We start from the raw sequence: 20,120 nt of genomic DNA on the forward strand, positions 1-20,120 counted from the left end.
TGGGCAGGCGTCTCCCCAGCTGTCACACTAGAAATGCATAGGGTTGCAGCCACTCTCTAGTGGAAAGGCCACAAGATCATGGCCACTATGTTTCTAGAAGTCAGGTGCCATCTCTTTCTCCCTCCCTCTCTCCTTCTCCTTTGGGTCCGGGTTGCAGGGTCCCAGGCTGAAGTCCAGGATGGCTACATGCAGGAGGATGCCGCCTAGAAGATCAGAGAAGGGTGGGTAAATCTTGGATGACTAGAGAAGGCACCCCGCAAAGGTGTCGAGGTGGCAACAGACTTTTTAAAAATCGATTTGAGAGAGAGAAACATCGATTTGTAGTTGCATTTATTTATGCATTCATTGGTTGATTCCTGTTTGTACCCCAACCAGTATAGGATCCCCAACCTTGGCGTATCAGGAGAGGATGCTCTAACCAACTGAACTGCCCGGCCAAGACGACTTTTTTTTTTTTTTTTAACAGTAACCCAGACAGAGAAGGGGCCAAACCTTCCCCAGGACGGAGAAAGCCCCAGTTGAGAGGCTCCGGGCTCTGTGGATCCCGGAAGGAATTTGTTGAATTAATTAACGAGTAACGAGGATACGCCTACCCCACCCAGCTCACGCAACTCCAGAAGCTCCCAGGGCCTGTTCCTGCTCCGCCCGCGAGGTGCGCCGGATCCCCACCCTCCGGCTACGAGATCCTCCCGCCCCCGCCGTCCGGCCGCGAGCCCGGCGCTCCGCGCCCAATCCGGGCCCGGCCTCGCCTGCGGCCGCCCCGAGTCCCGTCCCTCCGGGCGCCGCTCCACCCTGTGACTCTCCCTCCCCGTGGCGAGCCTGGGCGGGGCCTGACGGCTTCGCTCCGCCCCCGGGCCAATCGCGGGGCCAGGATCTGCCGTGGCCCCGCCCCCGGGCCCGCCCCGGCCCAGTCCCAGTCGCGGCCGGCTCTGGCCCCACCCCCGGCCCGCCCGCAGTCTGTGCGCGGAGCCCTGGAAGGCGCCGCCCGCAGACGCTCGGGACTGTGGACCCGAGAGCTACGCCGAGAGGGCCGGCGGCGGGAGCGAGCGGAGCGGGTCGCGCGGGCCGAGCCGGGCCGGGGCCGTGTGGGGGCCGGGGGCGGCCGGGCCGGCGGACGGCGGGATGGGCTGCACCGTGAGCGCCGAGGACAAGGCGGCGGCCGAGCGCTCCAAGATGATCGACAAGAACCTGCGGGAGGACGGCGAGAAGGCGGCGCGGGAGGTGAAGTTGCTGCTGTTGGGTGAGGCCGCGCCCTGCGCAGGGACCCCCGATTCCCGCTCCAAACCCCCAACAAGGACTTTGACTTCCAGACTCGGGCTTGGAACTCCCAGACTCGGCCTGGTCCCACACCTGGACTTGAACCCCCAGACCCGGCCTGGCCAGGACACCCAGATAGTGGTTCAAAGCTATGGGTTGGCCTAGACCTCTGATCCATAACCCAGACTCTAAGTCAAACCCTGGGCTCATCCCAAACTCCCAAGCCCACCCACTAGTACCCAACATAAGCTGCTCAGAACCCTGCTTGGCCATCTGCCCGTGGCTGACCAACCTCACAGACCCTCAGAACCCCAATCATCACCTACCCTTAGGTACCACCTCCTCTCCCCACCTGCTCCCCTATTCCCATTGGGCATGAGTATCCTTGGGGCCCCTACCAGGCCCCCACCCACTCCTCCTTCCTGCTGCTCTGGACCCCATCTCTACTCTGGACTCTATATCCACCTGTGCATCCCACCCCAAAGGACCTCTCAACTGGGAAACCACAGCTGCTCAGGAGCCCTCTCTCCAGCTGGAACTTCCAAACCTTTAGAGACCCCTGCCCCTTGCATCTGGCCCAGCAGGTCCCTCTCTGCATGCATCACTTCTCAGGCCCGCTGCTCCCCCTCCCTTAAGCCCTCTCCCACACTCTCGCCTTTCCCAGAGTCCCCCACCCCTCCTGCACTGGTGGGCCAGGCTGGGAGGAGAGGGCCCAGACCCTCAAGGGGCTGGACTGAGACTCCACTGGTCCGGCTGGGGAAGGGGGCCAGGCCTGGGCTTCCCAGAGAGATACCGTTGGCTGTCCGTTTCACGGTTTCTAAGCCCCGTCTGGGCTGGTGAGGGGAGGTGTGGGGAATAGGAGGGAGTGTGGAGGAGTTCGGGTTGTGGCGCCTTCAAGGCCAGGGAAGATGGTGGCTGCTTGAGGGGTGGGGGGAAGTGGAAGTGGTGAGACAGCCGACATATTGCTGCCCTGGCGGGAGGGCCGAGGAGATCCGCTGACGGGCTTCCCGCACCCCTTCTGGGCCGAAAGGCTGGGAGTTGGATCTTGAGGCCCTTTGAGGAGGGAGTAGTGGACCAGCTGGTTGAGGAGTTGGGGTGACAGATGTGGGTGGGCACCTGAGGTGGACTTTTGCAGACTGTGGGTCCTATAGTTGTCCCAATCCAGCCTCCCACTGGGAGCAGGTGTGGTGCCCAGTGGCAGCCTGATTTGGGGGAGGTTTCAGGGTTGGGGGAGGGAGGCCCCTGCAGCAGCGTTGGAGGCTGGACAGTGTATGGGGGGTGTGGCCCCTCAGCCCCAGAGCGGCTGTGGGGTCCCCAGGCTGTGAAAGTGGGGCTTTTCATGCTGGACGTATGGTCCAGGGACGGCGTGTCTTCCCTCATCCTCCCATCTGTTGAGTGTCCCTGGGGGCCTGGCCTCAGGGGCACAGCCCCGGAGGTTTCAAAATGGCATCCGCTCCTCCGCTGCGAGGAAGAGAAGGGGCGGGAAGGGGCGGCGGCCCAGCCTCCTGGGCTGTTTTGCGTTGGGCGCTTGCCTCTTCCTGTCTCTGCTGCGAGTGCGGCAGCGAGTGGGTGTCGCGTGGTGGAATGCCAGTCCCTGCTGCCTGCTGGGCCTGGGGAGGGCACCTCTGGTGCTGCTGCCTCCCAGTGTCCAGCCGGCGGCCTCTAGGCAGCCCCTTCCCAGGCCAATCACTGTTGTGGTGGCTGAGATGTGGGACTGGGCCATGGTGCTGGGGACACAGGGTTCCTGTCCTGTTCTGTGTCCTGACCCCATGCTGGCAGACCTTCTCCTAGGAGCTCAGCTTAGGTTTTGGGCCTAGCAACCCCTCCCACACTGGGCTGGCATAACCAGGGGTGCTGCGCCTGGCTCAGCATTTTCTAGGTTGGGGAGTCCATCTCAGCATCCTACTCCTCTGGCTTTGCTTTCTTTGTGAAATGGGCTCCCCAGGTTTGGGCCAGAGTTGTGCCCAGGCCCAGGGTGGGGAGGATAAGGGCCTGTGGCGGTTCCTGTGGGAGTGTGGGACAGGCGCTTAGACCTGCAGAGGGTGCACAAGGAGCTGGAGACCAAGCTCTGCCTGAAACTGAGGACCCAATCTGCCCTGGCTGCCTGGGGAAGTGTCCTGGCCGGCCATCCATTTCCCACCCAGGTACAGGGAGCCCAGCTGAGGCAGCTTCCGAGTGCTGGGCGCCTGTCCCACATAGCGGGAAGAACTCTGTCCAGGCAACGGGACTCAAGCTGGGTCATTGCCAGCCTTCCTTCCCAGCCAGAACCACGCCTGCTGCCCCACCCGCATACTGGCTCCTTCCTGTCCCGGGTAGAGCTGCCAGCAGACGGGCATAGCAGTGTCACCCCGGCAGAGGCAGATGTGGTACACACTGGTGAGAGGTTGTTTTCTGGCAGCTTGGTAGGGGGACCAGAGTTGTTGATACCAGCCCTACTTCTGGGACATCTCCACTCATTATCCCAGGTGGAATTTGGGGCTGTGGGCTGGGCATTAGGGGAAAGGAAGCCAGAGTCTGTGTTTGGAGGTGTTTCTGATTTCGGATGGGCTTGTGTGTGCAGCCTACAGAGAGAAACAGTGCCCATTGCTGGCCCTGTGAAAGCCTCAGGGTATAAATGCAGCTGTTCTCTCTTGCCCCTGTACTTTGCTTTCCCTGGTTCCACCTAACTCACCACCCTCCAGGATCCTTCCTTGACAACCCCCTTCACCAAGGCTGGGGACGCACCTCCCCTGGCTCCTGGAACTACCGCTTCCCCCACTGGAGCATGGTGTTTGTCTGGGTCCCAGCTGCCCGCCCACCGCTTACACTGCAGGGGCAAGGCTGAGCCTCTTGTGCTAAGCATGGAGCCTGGCACCTTTGGATGCTTTTTGCCTGTTTGTTGAATGGGGGAAGTGCTACTGGTCTGAACTTGGTCTTGGGGATGGGTACGTGGAGGAATAAGATGAGCCACAGCCTGATGTATTTTGAGCAGGTGGCAAGGGCTTAGTAGGGCCAATGACCAGGAGTGGGGGAGACACTGGGACAGAAGTTTCTTAGGCTTTTTCCTCCTAGTCTCACCACAGGCTATGCTGGCACCTCAGAGACAGCCCTTACCCCACTCCACGCGGAACTCTAGCAGACCAGTTTGTAGCTTGTCTCTGGGCACAGCACATGGTGGGGACTCCAGCTGTTCCTATGGCAGAGTGGCTCTGCGTCTTCCTTTCAGCTCAAGCTGTTTGGGGACTGTCCCAGGCCTGTCTAACTCTTGGGGCTCAGACCAGAGCAGCGCTGCAGGAGTCCCAGCCTGGCCAGCGTAGACTGTACCTACGAGGGCTCCTTTAGGTTTACTGAAAGAAGGAAAGGGGTTGGTGGCCTCTGTCCTGTCTCTGTCTCTAACAAAGGGCCTGGCCCACTGTAGGTGCCTGTTAAGTGTGCGTGAAAAGAACAAAGCTATTCAGCACATCCATGAATAGGAATAAGTAATGCTGGGGCTGCTGCCTGGGGCTTGGTCTAGCTAGAGATAATGGTAAGGGCCAGCCTGGGGTCCTGGCTGGATGGGTAATGGATGAAAGTGGGGGTGCTTCCTGAGAAGGGGCCCTCTGGGTAGTCTTGAAAAATAAGCGACAAAGGGACAAAGGGACCAACTCAGCAAGGGTACTGAGGGAGGAAGACCTGGCCTAGGTTCCCAAGCCATTGGGTGGGTGTTTCCTGGCCTAGAGTAGGAGGGCTCACCCTCCCTGGACCAGCTCTTGGGGTCACCAGGTCTGGGTTCAAATACCAACCCCACCTAGTGCACTGGATGAGAAACCCAATGACAGGTGAAACCCTGAGACATTTTCCATCCATAACCTGAGGACAGGGTGCCTGCCTGCAGCCACAGGTGGTGTGGGGCAGTACACCAAGGCCTGGAGGTGTGAAAAACTGTGAGGGACCCTCTGCTGACTCCTGTGGAGCTGAGAGATTGGTAGGGAGGGCTCTCCTCAGCCTAGAGGCTGCTTGGTTGCAGGAGTTTGGGGGGGGACCCCTTTCTTGATCTCAGGCAGCTGCTCACAGCAAGTAGGGAGACCGAGGCATGTAGACAGGTGGTGCCACCTAGAGTTACAGACTGTCCTAGGGACCTTAAGCCTAACCCCTGGGGGCTTAGCCATCTTCCTGGGGGTCTGGGGACCCGGGCCTGCCTCCAGTCCCCCTTTTTCCCCCACAGCCTTCAGCATCCCGCCTGGAGCTCATTAGCATGTGAATGGGGGCGGGGCAGCTTGGGCCTCCAAGTCTCTTCTTCCCACCCCTCCCCCAGGCCGGGCAAGGCTTTGTCTTCCAGAGCGGGCAGTGCCGGAGCTCCCACACTAGTAGTGAGTAGGGTCTGAGCCATTTCTGACACCCTCTGCCTGCGTCCTGCTCAGTCCCGCAGGGCTCAGCCCCTGCTTATGACCCCAGTGTTGGTGCAGGCAATCTGGGTAGGCGTGAGACAGGGTCCTTCAAGGGATGCCCTTGAGCTGGGAGACTGGGTGAAACAGGGAGCTCAGCTGAGGATGTCCCAGGAAGGTGGGGGGTGGAGAGCCCCAGGCAGAGGGCTGTGCTGAGCAGTGGTAAGGACAGAGAGAATGAGGCCCTTGTGGCTGGGGCTGGAAGTCAAGGCAGCTGGGGAGAACAGGCCTCCCTGCCAGGCCCAGGAAAGGTCGAGACACCCGTTATGCTTGAGTTGGAGCCTAGGCTGCCAGGAGGGGGCTGGCATGATCAGGGACCCCTTGGGGCCTGGGCAGCCTGTCAGGTGGGATCCCAGTGAGGCCCCTAGGCCTCCAGCACTTCAGGGGCTGGCCCTTGGGGTGGCTTGAGCCACAGGCACACACACTGGTCCTGTATACCCTGCCCTTAATATCAGTTCCTGGCTCTGTCTCTTGGTTTTTGTCTCTAAAAGGCACCCATTGTGACAGGAACAGGATGGAGGAAACTTGGTTCACACAAGCTCTTAGCCACTGAGGGACCAAGACTTTGTCTCGCCACACCCCCCCACCAGAGGATGAGGCGGTCTGACCTGAAGGCTGAGTGCTGCCTCCTGACACCCCTTGGTGCTGTGGGGAGACAGGGCCAGACAGATGGGGGCAGGGCCCAGGCCAATCTTTGTCCCATCTTCCCAACAGCTCAGGGCAGGAGTCCCAACCTGGGAATCCAGTGAGGGAAAAGGGGTCAGCGGGTTCTGGCTGGGCCATAGCTCATGTCCCCACCTAGGGGTGCCCTGCAAGGTGCCCTGGGGACTAGGCCCTTTGGTGGTGGCCCTGGTGCCTGATGCTCTAAGTAGCCCCTCCCTCAGCCATAAGTACAGGGTCTGGCCTCCTGTGCCCAGCTCCTCTAGCCTGGAGCTGTTGTTCTTACTAAACCCTAACCCACCCTCACCCCATCACTGCTGCTTGGGGCTGTGGCCATTTGGTGGTTTGGGAGGAATAATCTCCCTGGAATAGCCAAACATTTGCTGGGCACTTCTGTGTACGTCCAAGGCTTGGCAGTGAGTGCCAACCCAGTGAGCCAGAGCTCAAAGGTGGATCGTGTAAGGCTTGTTGAGGAGGTGTCCTTGTGGCTTGGAGCATTCTGGGGTGCCAAGGCTGCTACAGCTTCAAAATACGCAGAAGGGGTGGCGATGGCAGCACCTGCTGTGTCCTGGGCAGGAGGGCAGTGGAGTCTGCATGGCAGGGCCGGGCCCTCAGGGAAGTGTTGTCCGCAGAGGAAAAGGAGGAAGCAGCTGGAGGGGGAGGAGCCCCGAAGAGGAAGGGGCCAGAGGGCCACTCGGCTAGTGCTGGGAGTGGGGGGGCCATCCCGTCAACCTGGGCATCTAGAAGGTGATCCCCCGCCTGCTCAGGCTCATCCGCATCCCCTTGGGCCACCCTACTGGTTGGCACTGGCTTAGTCACTGGGTTGGAGTCAGTTCTGGCAGCTCCGTCCCTTGTCCTGCCCCAGCAACCACTGGGCCTACGATCCCAGAGAAGGTGGCGCTTCTGAGGAGGATTCCAGGCCCCTCCTTTGACCACAGGAAGTGGTGGCTGGGAGAGGGACGCTGGTCGGGGAGCTAGCAGGAAAGCAGAGGGCTGCTCCTGCGTTCCCAAGCGGCCATTGCCCTCCAGAGCCGGAAGGCTGGCTGCAGGCCCAGATGAATGCCCGGAAATGGAGCAGCAGCCCCGGGATTAGCTCACTCTGGGTTTCCCCTGCCCGGGGGTGGACAGAGGGGCTCTTGGTCCAGACTAAGGATTCCCCCCTGCTGCTGGCCGCTGGCCCTGGGGTGCCTTCACTAGGCCTCTGGTGAGGACAGCCTTGACTGCTGTGTGCGGCTGGACTCTCCAGGGTTGTCGTGTCTGACTTACACCTGTGAGCCTGGGACTGATGTTACACTCATTTCACTGATGGGGAAACTGAGGCTCGGGGACATTATGTGACTTACGCAATAAGTAGAGACGCGAAGATGTGACCCAGGTAGTGATTCTGAGCACCCGCCCCCGTTACCGTGGCCTCTCAGGAGTCTGTGCCCAGCTGGCGAGAACTGATGAGTCAGGACAGCAGGCAGGTGCTGTGGGTGCACGTGGGTGCTGTGTGTGCCTGGGGCCTGTCTCTGGAGGCCTCCGTTCCTCTTTTAGGAGATTGAAAGGGGGTCTGTCCTGGAGGGCAGGACCCAGGACTGTATGTGCATCCTTTTCCTGCTCAGAGCCAGAAGCCTGCCCTGTGCCCATGGATGGCCTCCTCCTGAGGCAGCTGCCCCACTTTACTTTCTACCTTTCCTGTCGGCCCATGTCCCCTCATAGTAAGACTCAGGTCATCGTCAGGCAACGCAGCGCCTCGCTGTCTCCCTAACATTGTGCTTCCTCCTCCCACCACCGCCAGGCTGGGGACTGAGCCCAGGCTGGAGGCTGTTGTAGCCCAGGATGGGGGTCCCTGAGCTTGGTCTGAAGATGGGTTGTCCTGATGGGAAGGAAGAGTGTTCCTGCAGGGGGCTCCCACTGTGAGCACAGGCTGTGGTGGCTTGTGTGGGACTGTGTGGCGACCGAATGTGTCCGTGGTGCGGGCAAGCTGTTAACAGCATGATAGGTGCTGAGGCTGGCCCTTGTGCTCCTCGCCTCTGAAGGGTTTTGTGGCCTTCCCCTCTTCCTGGAGGTTCCCAGGCCCTGCTCTGTGCTGTCAGGCCAGGCCCCAGGGGTCTGAGGAGCCTGAGAGAGACGTGGGAAACCTGGAGCAGATGCTTCCGGGCCTCTCTGGGCTATGAAGCCACACAAAGCAGAGAGCACGCATCCTCGGGACCACTCAGGACCCACAACCCCCTTCCTGTCTGTGACTTAAAGCTGTCCTCTTTCCTCTTTGTGCCCAGTGCTGGGACCTGTGATCCATCATTCTCAGCTTGGTCCCACGGCTTGTGGGCACATAGATGAGCTGCTGGCTTGGGCTAGACCCTAGGATAGTTTGGGGTGAGTGTGAGGGAGGATCCCAGGGAGGCCTCAGGGTAGGCCTGGCACTTGGCACACTCCCTTGAGGAGGATATTTTATAGATGGGGACACTGAGGCCCAGGCACTGGACATTTCACCCAGGGGGCCACCGTAGATTCTTTGGAAACAGTGAAGGGATTCCTTAAATGAAGAGGCACGAGGAAGAGGGGTGTGTCTAATGGCCTGGATCCATGTGACCCGGGCCCTGTTTAGCATCTCTGGGCTCCCGTGGAAGGTAAGACCTGTAGCCTAAGGCGCAACAGTAAGCAACAGGTCTCCCGGCCTCCTCTCCTCCAGGCTGGCCTTCCTTACCCAGTGCCTCAGTTTCCCTCTGCACAATGGGCAGGGCCCCACCGAAGGAGACCCATCCTGCCCTGGAGACCCCTCTCTCTGTCATATCGGGCTGCCTCGACGCCTGTTTCTTGCAAGGAGAGCTCTGACTTGGCAGAGGCGGGCCAGGCCCTGGTTGTTCCGTGCTTCCCTGATGGACATGGAGAACCTCTGGGAGCCACTGGAGGCTGCCCAAGTGGCAGGGATGGGAGGGAGGGAGGGAGGGAGGTTCCGAGTTTGTTGGGGCACCAAGGGGAAGGCAAGGCCACACATACGGGTGGGGTGTCACAGGGCCCATCCAAGACACCCACAGTGCCAGACCTCCTGAGCCACTGAGTAGCACCTGGAGGAAGGAAGAGACGCCAGGGGCCGGGCTTGGAGGGCCTTTGTCTGGCGGGCCCTCTCCCCCTCCCTTCCATTCCCATTGTTCCTGGTCTGCTGTGTCTGTGCAGGCGGAGGGCTTCCCAGGCTCGGGAGTGGGTGATGGGTGAGGGTCCAGGCCCCTCCCCCAACTGCCCCTAGCTGAGGCGGCTTTTCAGAAACAGATGCTCCCCAGCACTGCCCTGCCCCCACGGCCTCCACTGGGTCTCTGGCTGCCTGGCTCCCCCTGGTGGTGGCCCGGCCGGGGACCCTGAGGCTGCAGGGGAGGGGCAGGAGCTGGGATGGGGGGGCCGAACCACAGGCTTGGGTTGGAGACGTGGCACCTTCCTGCAGTGGGAGTGGGAGGTGGTGCCTGGGCTGTCTTTGGGGTGGGCTTCCCAGGGTTCACCCTCACCTTCCCCCCGTGCCCCACTGGGGGGGGCTGGTGGAGGGTTGTGGCAGTGGGGGGCAGGCCTGGTGCTGTGGGTTTGAGCTGGGCTGCTTGCCCAAGTCTACCCTGTGGTCACGGCCACTGCTGCTTATGAGAATCTGCCCTGGGCCTGCCACGTCAGCTGGTGACTCTACCGAGCCTTACATGCTCCAGGGAGCCCACCAGCACAGGAGCCTCTGCTGGAGGCCTTTCCCCACCCCGCCCAGCCTCTGAGTGCGGGGCATCAGTGGACAGTGTCCACCATGAGTCTCCAGGGCAGGAAGGAGGCTGGGCTGGGTGGAAGGGAAGTGGTGAACTCAGAGCAAAGAGCCAGCAGAGGAGTGCGTGGCGCTGACTGCCCGCCCAGGTTCCACAAGTCCCGGCAGGGAACCACCGCTGCTGAGTCAGCCCTTAGCCGATGGTCAGCACCCTCCCCTGTGCTTTGTCTCAGAAACTCCCCTTCAAATGCAGTGGCCCAGCAGGCCACACTGCAGGTTGTGGTTGTTGTGACCTGTACAGCGAGGCCCTGGGCTGCAGTGTTCATTTCAAGAGCTTTGGGGAAATCTGTAATCTTCCAAAGGGTAGAAACACCGTGCTAATAACTTTTATCTGAACGCTCTCCATGTGCTGGGCAATATGAGAATAGCTTTGTGTCCAATCCTCAGCCCTCTCCCCGGAGGGGGTAATGGTGGTGTCTTGTTTTACTGATGAGGTGCCAGGAGCGGGCAGGAAGGGGCTGCAGTTCTTGGGGATCTCAGGGAGGACCATCATGGGCACAAGGGCTATGGCAGGTCAGGACCCCCCTTCTCCGGGTGAAGATCTGAAAGTGAAAGATGGGCTGGCTGGCCAGTCGAGGCTTGGCAGTCTCTGTGGAGGGGAAACTGAGGCCAGAGAGGACACTGGCATGTCAGGGCCTCTCAGCAGGGCAAAGCCTTGCCCAGGAGGTAGAGGGTCCAAGATGCTCAGACAGCAGCGACCTGAATACTGGGACTTGGGATCAAGCAACTGGACTGGTGGTGTGGCTGTAGGTCTGCTGCAGAGGCCCTGCTGGCTTTGTTCAGGCAGGTGGCCTGGTACTGTCTCCCTTCCCCCATCTGTTCCTCCGTTGGGGCCCAACACTCCCAGAGTGGAAGCAGATGTTCTAACACGGAGCAAGCAGGAGCAGCAGCCGCTGTCACCCAACACATCAAGGCAATTACTGCCTGCCTGCTCGGGGGCCCAGCAGCTGCACCCTGGGGCAAGGGCTGCAGAGGCTTCTTCCTTGGTGAGAAGAGGTGTGGCCCAGTGGGAACACTTTTGGCCACCCCAGAGAGCCTCTACGGGCCCCTCTGGTCGCACTCAGCTGGAGCTGGAGTGCCTGGTGGGGCCCTCTATGGGCAAGAGACTCCTGCCACCTCCTGTTGTGGTCCCCTACCCTGCACCTTTGCAGCCTGCTAGTGAAGCCCCTTCTTCTGAGGGGAAGGTAGAGAGCTGGGGGTGGGACTGCATGCAAACTCTGATCCAAGTACCAGCACCACAGACCATGATAGAAAGGGGGCCACTGGGAGAGTGACAGTGAGACTGTTGGGCTGCCTGAGAACCAGGGTCCTTGTCCAACCCATTCCACTTGGTGTCATGCTGTGGTGCCACCTACCTCTGCCCCTGGCCCCCAGTCTGCCCTAGCTGCCCTGATTCTACCCCAGTGTCCCCCTTGCTTCCTGCATGGCCGCCAGCACTATGCCTTTGTTCTACTACTCTCTACTTCCCGTCTGAGTCACAGCTGCTGGAAAGACAGAGGGACACCCTGAGTCCAGGGATGGGGGCTCCGTGACCTTGGTTTGTCAGCCTGTCAAATGGGAGTCTTTCTGCAGTGATCACTGCTCAGGCCAGAGAATATCCTCCTAACTCTTAGAATGTGAGAGCAAGGGAGACTGAGGCTCGAAGGGGACGGAGAAGGGTGCCTCAGCTGGCTGGGGCAGGGAGCAGACATCCTGGCTCCAGCCCGGCTTGCCTCCGTGCTGCCTGCCTCGGTGTCTGCTGGGTCGGCTCCTGCTAGGAAAATCAGATGCAAAGCGAGTCTGTGCTGTCGTCCCTGTCGCTGGGCAGGGTCACTGCCTTGCCCATACCACTTACCAAACTGGTGACTCAGTTGGACAGGGGTCCCAAAGTTACACAAGAAGGGACCACCTTCACCCTGACCTCAGGTCACTCTGAGTGTCGGTTTGCCTGGTGGGGATGGCATGACTGATCTGCCCCAAGACATCCTTGGCCTCCCCTGCCCCACGAGGCTCCTGATCCTGGCTGAGCCTCTGCGGCTCCTGGGCCCTCCCTGTTCCAGGATGTGCTCCCTCCCTCCGGCTCTGTTACTGTTATTGTGCTCACTTATTGTTACTGCTGTGTTAATCTCTTCGCTCGTGTTAGTTTGTGTGTTAGCCACTCCATCCTCTGAGGAGTCTTTACCAACCCTGAGGGATATGAGGGCCAGAGTCCCCACGTATGACCTGCCTGCCCACCCCGCTGAGCTGCTCAGTGGGACAGACCTGCCACAGTGATCGGGAGGGTTGGAACACATGTCAGTGGGGCATGGGCCAGGTGTGCCCGGCAAAGAGAACTACATGGCAAAGGCCTGGAGGTGACAGAAGGCAGTGCCTGGCACGTGGAGTTGTCACTGGCTGTGATGGTGCCGGAGCAGCGGGAACAGTGAGCCAAAGCTGGGAGGGCAGGCCGGGCCCAGCCAAGGTGCCTTCTCCCTGGAGCTCAGGACGGGGAGCAGTGGAGAGAAGCAAGGCCCTGTGTCCCCCCCACCGTCCCCCGGTCTTCACACGTCTCTGGGGAAGGTGGGTTTCTGGGCTGCATCCCACCAGATACGGCCCTGTGTCTGGGAGGAAACCTGGGAATTTTCTCTTTTTTGACACCCTTCCGGGGCATCATCCCACAGGGTCTGAGCCATATTTGAGGAGGGCTGGGCAGGCCAGGCATCGTGGTCTTACATGTTTCCCGGCCTTTCTGAATTCTGGCTGCGTGGTCTTGGGACTAGACTTTACTTTTCTGAGCCACATTGCCCTCATCTGTAAAATGGGAGCAGAAGCCGTACCTTTGGGGCCGCTGTGACAATCATAGGAGAGAGTGCCAGCAAATCCCTCCGCTCTGGCCTAGGGGATATACAGGGTGAGTCTGCCAGGCCAGGGAAGCATTTTGAGTCAGTACAGTGTGTGTGTGTTTTACACTGTCTCCCAGGTCCTGGTCTCCGTTTGCTCGGGGCAGACCTGGGCACAGCGGACAGAGGGCTTGGCCTTGGGCCATGTCTGGAGACAAGAGTATGCTGCTGTGCCCATCCCAGGGCCTTGGCAGCTATGGCTGCATGTGGGAAGAGGGCTGCTGCCCTGCTGGAGTGTGCAGGGCTCCTTCCTGCCAGCTCTGCCCGGGCTCTGTGCTGGCAAGCACCAGCCGTAGAGCGGCGAGCTTGCATGTGTGAAAATGACAGGGTGACTCCTGCAGGGCTGGTTTCCGGTCTCCAGTCAGAGCCCCTGAACTCGAGTAGGGCAGTGGGGAGCCACAGTGGGTTACAGAGCTGTGAGAGGTGAAGTCTGGAGAGTCCACCATGGGGCACAAGTGTGGGTGCCCTGCCAGCTGCAGCCCCGCCTGCTCTGCTGCCCACCAGGACCGACTGCCTCCATGTCACTGTGCAGGTCGTGGGGTGGGCGAGTCAGCTTCCAGGACTAAAGGTAGCTGGGCCACTAGTTGCCTCCCTGTGTCGCCCCCTGGCCTGCTGACTGCCTGTGCTCTCTGTTCCAGGTGCTGGGGAGTCGGGGAAGAGCACCATTGTCAAGCAGATGAAGTAAGTGCTGTGGCCTCCAAACCTCTCCCCACTTCCCCCAGGCCCGCCAGGCCCAGGACCTTCTCAGAGGCAGTTATCCATCCTCAGGTCCCAGTGGGTTGGGGGCAGTTTTGTCCTCTCGGAAGTAGATCCCTGCAGGCCCCAGCGACCCCAGGTGGCCAAGTGAGGTCCCTGTGGTCTGTGGACATTAATTCCTGCCCCTTGGCTGCCAGGATCATCCATGAGGACGGCTACTCAGAGGAGGAATGCCGGCAGTACCGGGCAGTCGTCTACAGCAACACCATCCAGTCTATCATGGCCATTGTCAAAGCCATGGGCAATCTGCAGATTGATTTTGCTGACCCCTCCCGTGCGGTATGTGGACTCTCCCCCCTACCCTTGCCTCCCTCCCAAAAGGCCTCGGGGCAAGTTAACATCCTAGGGAACCTGAGAATAGCCCAGGCCAGGGCCCATTCCCGTGGCCTCCCTGCCCTTGTCAGGTGGGGTAGGGGTGAGCTCCTGCTACCGACTGACCATCCCCTGCTGTACCCAGGACGACGCCAGGCAGCTGTTTGCGCTCTCGTGCACGGCTGAGGAGCAGGGCGTGCTCCCCGAGGACCTGTCCGGCATCATCCGGAGGCTCTGGGCTGACCACGGCGTGCAGGCCTGCTTCAGCCGCTCCCGGGAGTACCAGCTGAACGACTCCGCTGCCTAGTGAGTACTCTGGAGGCGGGGCAGGGCCACAGTCTGCACTACAGGCCAGACTGAGGGCCTGAAGCATCCTCAGAAACATAGTGAAGCTGAGGACTGTCATCAAGGCCTTGGTGGGTCTGGGTTTGGAGGGGAGACATGGAACCTAAAGGCCAAAAGGAGGGCGAGGCAGGGTGGCTCGTAGAGTCCATTCCCTCCAGGCCGATTGTGTCTAATCTGTCCTTAGACAAAATCATTCTAAAGAAATATTTGCTACCATCTGCTCTGTGCAAGGTCCTGTGGGAGGCTTCAGGGACCCAGGGACAAGTCCCCAAGCATCGACAAATTAGGGTATCAGTGTTGTGGTGGCAGTTGGGGTAGGTCCAACAAGGGACTGCTTCCTCTGTGGAGCCCTGAACCCAGCTTAGGGGAGGAACGGGAAGGACTTTCAGGCAGGGCACAGCGTGTGCCGACTCCTGGCTGTGCTGGAGGTCACAGAGGAAGTTCATGCTGGCTGGGGAGGGAGACACGGGGGGAGGGGATGGTCTGGGAGATGACAGATGTGTGCAGGCAGGGCGGAGCCGAGGACTTCAGCTCCAACCCTTGCTGGCCCCTGGCTGAGCCCAGGACTCAGCTGAGGAATCATAGGGCATCCCAGGAGTCCCAGAAGCCCAGCCCCCAGGGTGAGGCCCTGACCTCCTTCTCTGAAGTACCTGCCATAGGCCATGCCTGGTGCAGGGTGCTGAGTTCCCCATGGGGAATAGGACAGACAGGCTGGCGGCCAGTGCTGATGGCTGCAGGGCTGTGGGGGAAATCACAGGCTCTGGATGGTGCCACCCAGATAGACTGCCAACTCTGTACACTCCCCTTTTCTCTCCTACCTCTGCTTAAGCCAGCCCCTCTGTCTGGAACAGCTCTCCCACTCCCACTGCCCATCCAATCCCGAGCCCATCCGGAGAGGGGCAGGACCTCAGGAGGGTGGGTGGGAGGCGGTCTCACCTGGCCATGATTCCTAAGCCCTGTTCCAGTTATGTGGACAGCCCCCGCCCCTGCAGAAGTCTGAACACCATTGTGAGCTGTGCAGTCACAGCCAAACACAGGGGCCTCCAGACCTCAGCTGCCTCTCCTGGAGGTCACGGAGACTCAGCACCATAGAACTTGTAGTGCCTAGAGGAAGGGAGGGTGGGCCTTGTCAACCATTGCCACCTCAGTGCCCAGGATACTCCAGGAGGGTGGACGTAGAGCCACCTTCCAGGCCACTCCCCACTCCTCCTTGGCCCTGCTCTTCAAGATCAGCGAGGGTGGGGAGTGGATTGGGACACTATAGGGGACAGGGACATTCCATCCTTCACAGACATCCTCCAAGGCTGCCGTGGGGCAGTGAGTCCCTCAGGTGAGCCCACCTGTTGAAGAGAAGGGAGAGACTGATGTGGAACCCACTGTGGGGCCTCCAGACTGGAGGCGCTCAGTAGGGGGCGGGGCTTGTATAGAGGTTACGGCACATGCGTCACAGTCCCCCATGGCTCTTCCTGTTTTTCTGTTCTGTCTCTGTGTCTCTGAGGTCATTTCCCTCTGGCCAAGCTGCTGGTAGGAGCCAAGGGCAGGCCCCAGCAGCCCTGCCCCAGGAGCAACACATGGGCATTGACAGGCACTGGGCAGCGGCTCGGAGGCCTAGACCCAGGACCCAGGGCGCAGCAAGGATATTGAGGCAGGCAGCAGAGCTGGCCCCAGGGCCTGGCCAGGGCGAGTTGATACTAATTAAAGGAGCTGGTAATGTGAAGCCCCTGGGACCCCGCCAGGCAGGTGTTGATGGCCACCCCTGAGGAGCCTAAATTTTCTTGGGTGCTGGGAAAAGAGCCCAGTGGACCTGGCAGGCCCCAACCTGTCCAGCCCCGCATCAAGGGACATGCCAGGTTGCTCTGCGGCTGATGCCATAATGTTGCTGTTAGCATCTTGAATCCCTCACTGAAGAACTGCTCTGCCCCCTCCCACCCCCCTCACCTGCAGCCTTGCCACCCTGGGTTGTCAGGCAGGCCTGGCCCAAACCTGGGGGCTGGAGCTGGGCTGGGCTGAGCTGGGCTGGTTGGCCACACAGCTACACCTCCTCCCAGGCCCGTACCACAGGTGGGAGCCGAGGGATTCTAGTCCAGGTTTCCTCACCTGAGAGATGAATGCGCAGGGGTCTCTGTCAGGAGGCCCATGCTGGCCCCCACTGACCCCCACCCCCACCCCGACTCCAGCTACCTGAATGACCTGGAGCGCATCGCACAGAGTGACTACATCCCCACCCAGCAGGACGTGCTACGGACCCGTGTGAAGACCACGGGCATCGTGGAGACGCACTTCACCTTCAAGGACCTACACTTCAAGTGAGTGGGCAGAGTGGAAAGGCAGGGCCTGCCAGCCTGAGGTGACAGAGGGAGGGCCCCTGCCTCCAGGGCCTGCTCATGGCTGTGCTGGGAACCAGGAGCTGGTCCTGGATTCCCCAGCCCCACTCTGAGGTTTCTCGAGGCTGTGCAGTTGCCAGCGGCTCGCATCCTCTGCTGACCCTGGCGGTGTGGCCGCAGCCTGCCCAGCTGCCCAGCACTGAGCCTGCCAGGCAGACACTCCCTGGCCCAGTGAGGGGGCAAGTGGACAATGTGGAGAATCCACGAAGGCAGCTGCCCCACTCTGAGCAGGCTCGGTCCTCAGTCAGCCAACCTATGGAGTGGAACGGGGATCCTCTCCCAGAACCTCCTTCGTTCTCTGCAGCTAAGGTGACCCTGTGTCCACAGGATGTTCGACGTGGGCGGCCAGCGGTCTGAGCGTAAGAAGTGGATCCACTGCTTTGAGGGTGTCACTGCCATCATCTTCTGCGTTGCCTTGAGCGCCTATGACCTGGTGCTAGCAGAGGATGAGGAGATGGTGAGGCCATGGCCACTGAGGGGTGGGGCGGGGTGGGCTGGGCCAGGGGCTGGTGCTGACCGCACTGTCCCACCCCCAGAACCGAATGCACGAGAGCATGAAGCTGTTTGACAGCATCTGTAACAACAAGTGGTTCACGGACACATCCATCATCCTCTTCCTCAACAAGAAGGACCTGTTTGAGGAGAAGATCACACACAGCCCCCTGACCATCTGCTTCCCGGAGTACACAGGTGTGGGGGGCCCTGGGCCTCTGGGAAGCGCTGGTGGGGACCAGTTGAGCCACGAGCGCCCCCTGCTGGACGGAAGGGTAATTGTGGGGCCCTTGGTCCAGCTGGTGCCTCTGGGGCTCAGGTACTTGGGCCTGCACACTCGGGGCCCTTCTTCCCCCTACAGGTACACGTGGCCTCCTCCACACACTCAGGTGTGCGAGGGCACTCACACAGTCCCCCTGTGCACATGCTGCACACTGCGTGCTTGTCGGTCCACGCAGGACTGCCTGCCTGCCGCCCGCAGAGCACAGGCCCTCACCATTCTGTCTCCCGCAGGGGCCAACAAGTACGATGAGGCCGCCAGCTACATCCAGAGTAAGTTTGAGGACCTGAACAAGCGCAAGGACACCAAGGAGATCTACACACACTTCACGTGTGCCACTGACACCAAGAACGTGCAGTTCGTGTTTGACGCCGTCACTGATGTCATCATCAAGAACAACCTGAAGGACTGCGGCCTCTTCTGAGGGGCAGCGACCTGTGAGGATGGTGAGCCAGAGCGGGGCCAGGCAGGGAGCTGAGGAGGGACAGAGTAGGGCCACTGAGCCCAGAGAAGGGACGGAGAGGGTCCAGGTGAGGGTAGGGAACCCGAGTGCTCAGTAGGAGAGTGGACGACAAGGGGGCGCACAGGCTGGTGAATCCCAAGAGCCACATAGTGCAGGGCACTGAGGAGGTGGCACAGGCAGGGCTGGGCTCTGTTCTGCCCAGTGGTTCAGGCAGCAGACGTGCCTGGCTGTGCACTGGGACAGAACTAAAAGACTATTCTGCCTTCCTTGGGGAAAACTCACTTCCTCACCAAGCAGGCCACTGGCCTAGCCTGAAGGAGGCTGCATGACGGTCGGGCCCTGCCACCTGCTACCCAGTGTGACCAGCTCTGCTCAACCCTGCCATCTTTGCCTGGGACCTCTCCGAGGGTCCTGGGCCTCAAGAGGCTGGCTCCACTGGGCCTGGGGAGGTGGGAAAGACTCTGCCAGTGCTCAGACCCACCTCCCCCCTGTAACCCAGCAACAGGCCCTGGCTTCTGGGTGGTCACTGTGTCCCTGGTAACAAGCGGGGTAGGGGATGTGGGGGAGTTTCATTGTCTAAGGAGGCAGGAGGAGACTCACACAGTGGCTACCTCCCAACCCATGCACTGACTGTCCCCCACCTCCAGGGCCGCCGCGAATCTGCTGCCCCCAGTTCCTGAGGAAGATGGGGCAAGAGGACCACACACTCCCCACCTGCCCCTCCCCAGCCGCTTTTCCCCTCTTTCTCTGTTCTTGGCTCCCCCTGTCGCCTCCCTCAGCTCCGGAGACTTGGGGGAGGGGTTGCCACAGGCCTCCCTGTTTGAAGCCCACCTTTGTCCCAGGTGCTGGGAACAGCGGAGGTATTCCCTTCCTGGGTATCTGTCCTGGATTTAACCCTTGTCTTGTCCTGTGACCCGGGAGGGGAACATCCAGATCCGTGTCTGAGGGGCACGTATTTCTTCAGCCTGGGACCCCCGGCTTCGCCCAGCACCAGCCCCTGACCTAGCCCAAGTCCAGATGTTTACAGGGAGCCTCCTGCCCACCCCACCCCTCAGCCGCTCGGAGGCCCCAAAGGAAAAGCACAAGAAGTGTGAGACGCCACCATTCCTCAGACCACAGTCCATCCGCTCATTCTCGTAGCTTTTTAAAAAAAGGAAAGGAAAGGAAAAAAAAAATTGCAAACCTAGAAAACTTTTTAGAGAAAAAACTATTTAAAACCATCCGATCCTGACCAGCTCCCACCCAGCCCCATTCCAGTGATTCCGTGCCTTGAGTGTGTCTGCGTGTTTACACCCATCCCTCTGCTGGCTGTCCCTGTGCGGGCAGCCACCCTGCCCTGCCCCCACACAGTCGGGCTCCAGGAGCTGTTCTGGACAACTGCCAATGGGAGGGCCTGCCCCAGTGGCCCTGGGCCCCAGCTCCATTAACCTACATGTAGCCCCTTAGCGCTAACCTAGGAACCGTTGCTGCCTGCTGAGGGGTCCTGCCCCTCCTGCCCTCCCCCCAGGTTGGGTCCTTCAGCGTTGAACACTTCCTTGCTTTTTTCACGTTTTATGGAATTGTTCACCTGGTTTGAAATAATAAAATGTAGAAAGAAAAATACCAAGAACTGCTGAGCTTTGTTTTTTCCAGGAAGCAGAGACTCTGTCTGAGATGCGCCGAGTTGACGGTAGTGTGGATCCAAACCCTCACTGTGACAGGGCCCTGGGTGCTCGCTCTCCAGGTCAGACTCAGGCCCAGTACTCAGCACTTTATGGGTTTCCAGTGTGGATGCATCTTACCTGCTCAGGCCTGTGTGTCCCCTCTCCTCCCAGCACCTCCACAGCCCTGGGGGTGGGGCAGCCTTCCAGCCTTGCAGAGCAGCAGGGGCACATTTGTAAGGACTCATCCACACTGGGCCCAGGAGAGGTGCCCAGTGGGTCTAGTGTGGAAGGAAATTGACTGAGCTCCCAGGCCCGAGACCCAGAGACAGTTGCTGTGGTCACAGGGCCAGGTTGTCTGCAGCCCCCTGTACACCTTCCTGTCTCCCAATCTCACATGCTGCCCAGAGCCCTGCCCAGAACTGAGACCCCCTGGCCTGACCAAACAAAGTTGAGGACATAGGGGCCTCTGCCCCAGAGGTGCCCCTCCAAACC

The 20,120-nt window shown here is 60.4% G+C and overlaps 1 protein-coding gene across 1 annotated transcript; it reads left to right on the top strand.

Moving 5' to 3' along the window:
• Positions 1–951: 951 nt before the first annotated feature.
• On the top strand, positions 952–19,587 carry GNAI2 (G protein subunit alpha i2). The gene is made up of 9 exons (XM_081160746.1): positions 952–1,240; positions 13,592–13,634; positions 13,847–13,988; positions 14,167–14,327; positions 16,544–16,672; positions 17,078–17,207; positions 17,287–17,440; positions 17,756–17,968; positions 18,633–19,587. Exons 1-8 carry the CDS (start codon positions 1,123–1,125, stop codon positions 17,944–17,946), a joined length of 1,068 nt encoding a protein of 355 aa, XP_081016872.1. The 5' UTR covers positions 952–1,122; the 3' UTR covers positions 17,947–17,968; positions 18,633–19,587.
• The last annotated feature ends 533 nt before the right edge of the window (positions 19,588–20,120 follow it).

The sequence above is a fragment of the Miniopterus schreibersii genome (assembly GCF_964146895.1).
Source record: "Miniopterus schreibersii genome assembly, chromosome: 15".
NCBI lineage: Eukaryota > Metazoa > Chordata > Mammalia > Chiroptera > Miniopteridae > Miniopterus > Miniopterus schreibersii.